This window comes from Amblyomma mixtum, chromosome 3, assembly GCF_055824585.1.
Source record: "Amblyomma mixtum isolate Tamu chromosome 3, ASM5582458v1, whole genome shotgun sequence".
Taxonomy (NCBI): domain Eukaryota; kingdom Metazoa; phylum Arthropoda; class Arachnida; order Ixodida; family Ixodidae; genus Amblyomma; species Amblyomma mixtum.
In genome coordinates this window covers 208,482,028-208,490,773 of record NC_143014.1, presented here as the reverse complement: position 1 = coordinate 208,490,773, position 8,746 = coordinate 208,482,028, and the positions used below count along the sequence as shown (strand labels likewise).

Genomic DNA, 8,746 nt, shown 5'->3' with positions numbered 1-8,746 from the left:
CGGTGATGGGCAGTACGCTCAGTGTTCCGCTAGTTGTCGCGTGGGACACCTTCGCCCACCTCCCTTCTACATTTTTCTGTGCTTGTGCTATTGTCTTTTCCCCTTCCATTGCTCATGCTCCAGCCCCGGTTTTATATTTTTTTTGGCAGGGGTAGTAATGCCACCTGGTGTTCTCAGGTGGCGCTTGAAAAGGAAGACGTTGAAGTGTCTCGCGCTGGCTGGCTGCCGTATCATCATCATCATCATTCTTCCATCGTGCTCTTGCATCGTTTCGGCAGACACTGACACAGTCGTGCTAGCCCTCTACTCGAACAGCATTTGAAAGGTATGTTATTGATGCTACTTGTTCACCTATGCAATTATTAGCCAGGTTGCGGGAGCTCCTCTTTTTCTCGTGAATGCACTTGTGGCCAGTGCTCTGATTTTAGAATCCAGCAGAAGCGCCTGCTACTGCCAGGATGTGCATGTCTCATTAATCACTGTTCTCCCGCAGGCCGTTCCTCCGCACAGCGAAGGCGGTTTCCCGGAGCCACATGCGCAACACAAGCGAAGAAGGGAACGACTCAGACGGCGGCAGCGCTGGCCAGAAGCGGGAGGCGACCAGCGATGAGTGCCGATACCTGCGTCGCCGTCGATGCCTAACCTCTTCGCTGCCGCCCGCAACACGCTTCGGAGAATCGCCGCCGCCAGCGCTAGACACGCTTGAGATTGCATCGAGTACAGCGCCAGCCCCTTCCAGCAGACAGGAGCCTGCTACCACGAACGAGCCTGTATCAGCGTCACGGCACGGTGATGAGCGCCGAGACGTGCGTCGTCGACGCCCAGGAGAATCATCATCGCCAGGTGAGGACGCGCCAGAGACCACGTCAAGGTCAGCGACGGCTCCTTCAATCGATCCAGAGCCTGCTCACGGGAACGAGCCCGAATCGGCGTCCTCGCCAATATGCCACAGTCTGGACATTTCGCAAGCTCCGAACCCGACACACCATCGCACTAGCCCGCCCAACCAGCCGCAGGCCATGGCCAACGCTGAAATTATCAGCTCCCCGAAGCCTTTTGCAATGGACGTCCCGGCGGAGCCATTTTCTAGCACGTTCCCGAGAAACCAGATGAGCTTCCGTGTGAAACGGCACTTTATTACCGCTCGTAGGCTTGCAGCTATGGCACAATCAGCAGCCGCAGAACCTATGAATCCACTAGGAAACGAAGGCAGTGGCAGGAAGAACTCTGCGACCCCCTTGCTTAGGCAGCCAGGGAAGTTGAGTGCGATAGGCACCGCATCTGTGCCCGCGGAACACCGGAGCACACGCGGCTCTTCGGACCACGGCGAAAGCGGAGATCAGAGGGACGGCATGTCGTCCTGCGACGAGGGTGGTGCCATACTTAGTAGAATGCTAGGGTGGGTCTCCAGGATGGTTACTGACAATTCGCAAGCTCCGAACCATCGCACTACCCCGACTGACCAGCTGCAGGCAACGGCCGACGCTGAAATTATCACCTCTCCGCTCGAGGGCGTTCAGACTACGCCGCCGTTTCAAACGGACGTCCCGGCAGAGCCATTTTCTAGCACGTTCCCGACAAACCCGATGAGCTTCCGTGTGAAACGGCACTTTATTACCGCACGTAGGCTTGCAGCTATGGCACAAGCAGCAGCCGCAGAACCCATGAATCCACTTGGAAACGAAGGTGGTGGCAGGGAGAGCTCTGCGACCCCCTTGCTTAGGCAGCCAGGGAAGTTGAGTGCGATAGGCACCGCATCTGTGCCCGCGGAACACCGAAGCACACGCGGCTTTTCGGACCACGGCGAAAGCGGAGATCAGAGCGACGGCATGTCGTCCTGCGACGAGGGTGGTGCCGTACTTAGCAGAATGCTAGGGTGGGTCTCCAGGATGGTTACTGACAATTCGCAAGCTCCGAACCATCGCACTAGCCCGACTGACCAGCTGCAGGCAACGGCCGACGCTGAAATTATCACCTCTCCGCTCGAGGGCGTTCAGACTACGCCGCCGTTTCAAACGGACGTCCCGGCAGAGCCATTTTCTAGCACGTTCCCGACAAACCCGATGAGCTTCCGTGTGAAACGACACTTTATTACCGCACGTAGGCTTGCAGCTATGGCACAAGCAGCAGCCGCAGAACCCATGAATCCACTTGGAAACGAAGGCAGTGGCAGGGAGAGCTCTGCGACCCCCTTGCTTAGGCAGCCAGGGAAGTTGAGTGCGATAGGCACCGCATCTGTGCCCGCGGAACACCGAAGCACACGCGGCTTTTCGGACCACGGCGAAAGCGGAGATCAGAGCGACGGCATGTCGTCCTGCGACGAGGGTGGTGCCGTACTTAGCAGAATGCTAGGGTGGGTCTCCAGGATGGTTACTGACAATTCGCAAGCTCCGAACCATCGCACTAGCCCGACTGACCAGCTGCAGGCAACGGCCGACGCTGAAATTATCACCTCTCCGCTCGAGGGCGTTCAAACTACGCCGTCGTTTCAAACGGACGTCCCGGCAGAGCCATGTTCTAGCACGTTCCCGACAAACCCGATGAGCTTCCGTGTGAAACGGCACTTTATTACCGCACGTAGGCTTGCAGCTATGGCACAAGCAGCAGCCGCAGAACCCATGAATCCACTTGGAAACGAAGGTGGTGGCAGGGAGAGCTCTGCAACGCCCTTCCTTAGACAACGAAAGAAGTTGAGTGCGAGAGTCATCGCATCTGTGCCCTTTGCAGACAGCGCCCGCAGCTCTTCGGGCAGTGATGAAAGCGCAGCTCGGGACGATTTCATGTTCTACGACGGGGGCAGTGCCGAAGATAGTGGATGGCTAATGTCGGGCTGCAGACGGTTTGGAAGGCTTCTAGTCGATGCTTGCAACAGGTTCACGGATCCGGCTTTTTTGCGCTTTGTTCCTCTAGTATATGCGGTTTATGTTAACTCGATATTTCTATTCTTACTTCTGTTGACAACAGTGATATTTCCGAGCCTTCTTTTTGCGGAACGGAGACCCACATCTCCATCTTTCGAGCCCATCATGCGTTATGCGAACGACAACGATGCTGACCATGAAGACCGCTCTCCAGGAAAATCGTCGCCCCGAGGTACTACACGGCATCTGCAATGAGGCGAGCACGAAGCGCTGTCAAGACAAGACATGTGTTTTCCATCTGCATGCGATATGTTGCTTATCGGGTTCACTTCCAGCCGGCTTGTGCCTTCCAGCAGTTCTTTAAAGGATACTGACTTCATTTCTGAATAAAGTGTCGGTTCAGTTTTATTTCGGTTTCCTTTTCCTCAGACATACTCCTCCCATGTTTTCGAACAATTCAGGAGTTTTTATCGAAATGACCCAAATCCAGAAATTAAAACTAGATGAGCTTTTGCTGTAATGGAAAATTCCTCCACAGACCATTTTTGCAAAATCTCTGAGAACGAAGGGCGCCCATTAACGCTTAGAAGACCCGAGCTCAAATCCTATAAGAGATAAAAATGAGCCAGACCTTGCTGTTGTTCAAATCAAAATGAGCCAAATCCACTCGCGGGAGCCACCTCTATCAGCTTGCGCCTCATAGATTGGAATCTTTCGAGCGCGGTTACATTTATTCCTCCCCCAGCGCTGCTTTCTCATCGACGACGACAAAATCTTAGGCCCTGTCGCCTATGAATCAAGGATACGCCTCTGCTACAGTGAACGTTGAAGCGTTTAGTTTGGTTAGTTGGCAGTGGCTTCCTCGATTCATAATTACAAGCGAAACAGCAGAGGAAGACAGGAGACTAATATAGCCATTGTCCTGTCGTTTTGCGTCCTGTACGCGTCTACCATTTCGGTACTGCTCACGAATTTGGAATGCTGCAGTGAATTAAAATATATTTTAGATCCCACACATTCTTGTTAGATTACTTTTCCGCTGCCGAAGTGTGAACACTAGGAAAGAAGGTTGTCACTTCAGTGATTGCTACAGCAGCCTGATATTTTCATTTACTTGCGTTGAAGTACAATAGTGCCCTTGATCACACAACTGTTTTTCTGCTGTGTTTATACATCATCATTTCTAAGAATTATTTTCATACACGGGGCGCTATGCTGGAAGGCCAGAGTTTGCTGAAACTCGGAATCTTCCCGAGCGCTGGCGACGCCCTCAGGGGTGGTATTCTGCCGGTGTCGCCTTTTGCGACATGTCGCATATGGGCGGGGGCCTAAAAAAGTGCTTACAGGTGCTCGAAGAAACGGAAAAAGCCGCCGGCACTTTCGTCTGCGGTGCATTCATTCACTCCGAGAAGCGACCATTTACCACTGCTGATTCACTAGCAGCAGTAGTTTCGTATCTTTTATAGCAAGAATATTTGCCATCACATGACGTCTAATGTTCAAAAAAACATTTGCAAATTTAATATAAACTCGCTTTACTTCATTTAAGTCTATAAAACACCGCGAAAAAGCTCCAAATCTATTTTGTTTCGTTCCGGACGGTTGTGCTAGGTTTCGGCTGCGTTTCGGGCAGTTGCAGACGGTAGCAGTGTAGCTGGAGGTGCCATTAGGCTTGCGCGCTCCAGAATCGAGAGCGTATCTAAAAAACTAGGCTGAATTGCAGCTTAAACTTTATCGTCGAAGCAAGGTAAGTCATAGCGAAAAGTAACAACACCAGTAGTTGCCGGTAAACATGCCGACCGGAATCGCAAGGACTGCTGAATTGGCTGAAGCGGGCGGCTCTCGCTTGAAAGGACGTCGCCATGTTTTCACGCCAAGGGCGCAAAAGCCGCAACTGCCGATTGCGTTCGTACGCTAACGGTAGCCCGTCGCCCGCGCGAATCGCTTCAGCGCATTCCGTTGTTCGACTAAGCGTAGTAAATTGGGGCCATAGAGTTTCTTACTACTACCTAGAGGGAAAGCTGGCGGCGCTGCACTTCAGCCAACATGGACGCTCAAAGCATCATGGGGCGGTGAGCTACTTGTTGCGGCACAGTCGTAGTTTTTCGGGAACACAGAGTGGCAGTACTAACGCGTTTCATTCCGAAAACGTAGTTCGTGTGTGCGCAGACGACTTTCGCGCGAACGCAGTGTGCAAAAGCCATAGTAGTGAAGACGCGACGACACACGACGCCAATAAAAGGTTTTACTCTTCCGAAATGCCATTAAAAAACCTCTTAAAGTACCTAAAGAACAACATTTTTTTTGAAAACATATTTACTTTTAAAAGTGCGCCTGTTAATTACGAAATATTAGTTTTTTTAGTGTTCATCACTTGGCCAATAGGAAAGCTAGTCATGTCTTATTTTAGGCAAACTTTGCACTTAAATGCTTTTCTGCTCGTTTGTTGCAATCATTAGACAAGATATTGAATGTTAGGACGTTTGTAGCTATCAAACAGCTTTATTTTTTTATTATTTTTTGGCCAAAAGTTACAGTTCCGCAACAAGTAGCTCACCGCCCCATGATGCTTTGAGCGCCCATGGTGGCTGAGGTGGTCACGTGGGGTCTCCATGCAAACTCCCATAGACGGCTTGCCAGCTTTCCCTCTAGGTAATAGTAAGAAACTCTATGATTGGGGCACGTCACGACGACGTAGCAGGAAGGCGGATCCGTGTTGTCACGCCGCCGTCACCGCGGCTCGAGCCAATCAGCGAAGTGCGACTGCGACATTTCGCAAAAGGCGACACCGGGAGAATACCACCCTTGATGAGTGAACTAATGGTAGCAAGACAAAATACCACACTCGTCACGCCTCCAGCTTCATTGGGTTATCTGGATGTATTCCGTGCTTTATCATCACATCGGCGCCACCTCATGGGCTTCTTGGGTGGTCTACAAAGAACGGGTCACGTGAGCCAACCGCCACTGCACTTTTCATTTGTGTGTCGCTCCACCAAGTGCATTGCGTGTGCAATTAGACAAACGAGGTTTGTTGAATTTTATAATGAACTTAGTACACCTTTATAAGCATTTTATAGTGTGCAAGATTTGGATTTAAAGCGCTTTAGAGTGATTCATGTATTATTAAATTTTGCTTTGTACCGCGAGGGAACGCCACCAACGCTACGGTCAACGTTGCTCCGCTGTGCTGTGGCTAGTGGCGGTCACGGGAACTAGTGGCGCTGCAGTCGAGCTTTTCTACATCGTCTGCTGTCGCGGGAGTTTCGCTCGCTGCAGCTACGACAGGCTAGACAGATTTTCAAGCTGGTTTTTCGTGTGATAGTGGTGTTAGTGTTGTTAAAACGTGTTTGTGGTGAAATATGTGCACTTGGTGACTTCAAGCGAGAGGGACACATGCCATCCTGCTTTGCGCCCGGCTGCACAAGTGGCAACAGAAACGATGCCACCGGTCATCATTTTTTCCAACCGCCTCGCGATGCAAGCGAATTTAAAAGGTGGGAGCAGATGTTGCATCGCAAGGATAGACGGCTCTCTCACACGTCTAAGATATGTGAGCGTCATTTTGAGCATGACGATATTATCAAGGACTACAGGCACGTTGTGAATGGGCAAGAGGTCCGAATTCCCCGCGGGAACTGGACGCTAGTGCCCGGTGCCATCCCTCGACTCTTTCCCGGCCTGCCAGACCGATTCTCAAAGCCGAAAATTGTGGAATTCAGACGAAAGTCATCAAAAATTCGTGCTGCCATGCAGACTGATAAGTGTGAAGATCCGTGCAGCGACAGTACGTCCTCAGGAGAGCCTTGCGTAGAGGCAGTCAGGCCGAATGAGCTGATGCCTCTTTCCCGCTCAGCGGAAACCAGCGCTACGTCGACTGGACTGACGATTGGTGACCTGGCGACTGCGACTCTACCATCTACTGAGTGGCATCATGAATCAATAGAGGACGAAATAACTGGGAAGGTGTGCGCAGTTTTCTACTGCAGAAAGCTAGCGGCAAGCCGTCTAGTCATTCCCAAGGCTGTTGTCGTAGAAGATGGTAGCTGCTTCGTGAACGGCTACAACAAGCTGCACAGGCAGCTGATCAAAACTGTAGCTTCTGTTACGGACCTTTAGAACATTCTGCTGGAAACAGATGCCTTAAATATCTGTGCAGGAGTAAACACAAATCTTGATGAACAGCTGACGAAGTCGGAAGCTCTTCATCACAAACACTGTTATGTTTTTTCGAAGCAGGTAATCTGTGCGCGTTGCTTGCGTTTGAGAAGACAGTTTCGAGCGAGGAAGAAAACGGCAGCACCTAAGAAGGGCCAGAAGCTGGAGAACTTGAAGAGGAAAGCTTTTCGAGCAACTGCCGCGCGGGAGAAAAAACAGAGCGAGGTTGTGGCACTGAAAGCAGCGCTCTCAAAGCTTACAGATCAAGGAATTGAAACAGCACTGGTTGATCTCCCACCTTTGCAGCGCCTGGCGTTCATCACAGCATTAAAGCAGCTGAAATCAAAGTCATCATGTGGCATGCGCTACAATGCTGAGTGGTTGCTAAACTGTTTAATGCTGAGGATAGCCAGCCCACGAGCTTACAGGCTTATTTATGACATGAAGATGATGCCACTGCCCTCCATGAGTCGTCTAACTCAATTCCTTAAAGGCATACCTTGCAATTGGGTTCAACTCCATTTGTTTGGAAGCAATAGAAAAGCAGTTAAGTGGGAGAATGGGTGGCCAAGGATTTGGCACTCTGATATTAGATGAAATAAAACTGCGCCAGGCGTACAACTTCAGCAAGTCGACATATAAGATTGACGGCTTCGTCGATTACGGTGACATTTCAGAAGGAAGCACAGAGCTTGCGGATCATGCTCTTGTTCTTATGTTTGTGCCTGTGCTTGAAAACTGGGTGCAACCTATTGCGACCTTTGCCACGAAAGGAGCTGCCCCTGGAAACATTCTGGCGCAACTTGTGTTGGAAGCAGTTATCCAACTGCACAAGTATGGAGCGACTGTCATATCGGTGGTCAGCGATGGTGCTGGAAATAATCGTTCAATGTGGCAGCACATGGGAATCAGTGGCAACGTTGCATCTCCTTGTCACAAGATTCAGCATCCTTGTCTACCTGAGGGGAAGTACCTCCATTTTATGTGTGACATTCCTCACGTCGTCAAATGTGTGCGGAACCATCTGCTCAAGCACAGATATGGCCAGGTATGCTTGAAGTAACCCACTTGAATTAATAATACATCAGCTGAAGTAGAGACACCAATTTTTTCCGATTGGATGCTCTCTTTTTATTCGGAATGGTGTGCAAGACACTAGTATACATGAGCCATAACATGGCATTCACCTACGCCAGCTTAATGATCTGTGATTGACTTTTTTTTCTCCCATGCTGTTTGGTTTCGTTTGCAAAGCCGAACAAGCAGACGATTTGAGGTCACGTGAGTGATGCAAAAACCACGATATAATCGCTGATTATTTATTTTTTGCAATTAGCAAAAAATCAGGCTTGCGCAAAAGTTTATGTGAATTAATAGACGAAGGTAGCGAACATACTGCAGTTTTTCTATGCCTCGAGCTCAAAGCGTCTGTTACGTCACAGCCGTCGTTCGGCTGTTGAAACGAAAACCGAAACAGCATCTTGTTAGCGCAATCCACGCGGCTGTCCATGTTTTCTAATGTGCAGCACATGCAGCACAACATAAGAAACAACACACGAATAAAATTTGGTGTCACTGCTCTTTTAAGGTAATGAGATGAAAAATTGTATTTGCGACTTTTTTTTAAAACAATACTTCCAGGCTGGAGACTACAGTATTGACTTCAGTCACTATCAACTGCTCTTCGAGACGGAGAAGAAGAAACATCTAAAGGTCGTCTATAAACT

General features: G+C 50.0%; 1 protein-coding gene across 1 annotated transcript; it reads left to right on the top strand.

Moving 5' to 3' along the window:
- The first annotated feature begins 254 nt into the window (after positions 1-254).
- On the top strand, positions 255-3,263 carry LOC149353478 (uncharacterized). Its single transcript, XM_089577353.1, has 2 exons — positions 255-325; positions 494-3,263. Exon 2 carries the CDS (start codon positions 534-536, stop codon positions 3,114-3,116), a length of 2,583 nt encoding a protein of 860 aa, XP_089433479.1. The 5' UTR covers positions 255-325; positions 494-533; the 3' UTR covers positions 3,117-3,263.
- The last annotated feature ends 5,483 nt before the right edge of the window (positions 3,264-8,746 follow it).

Bases quoted from the DNA above. Each gene is read 5' to 3' on its own strand.
- LOC149353478 (XM_089577353.1), top strand. From the start codon at position 534: ATGCGCAACACAAGCGAAGAAGGGAACGACTCAGACGGCGGCAGCGCT.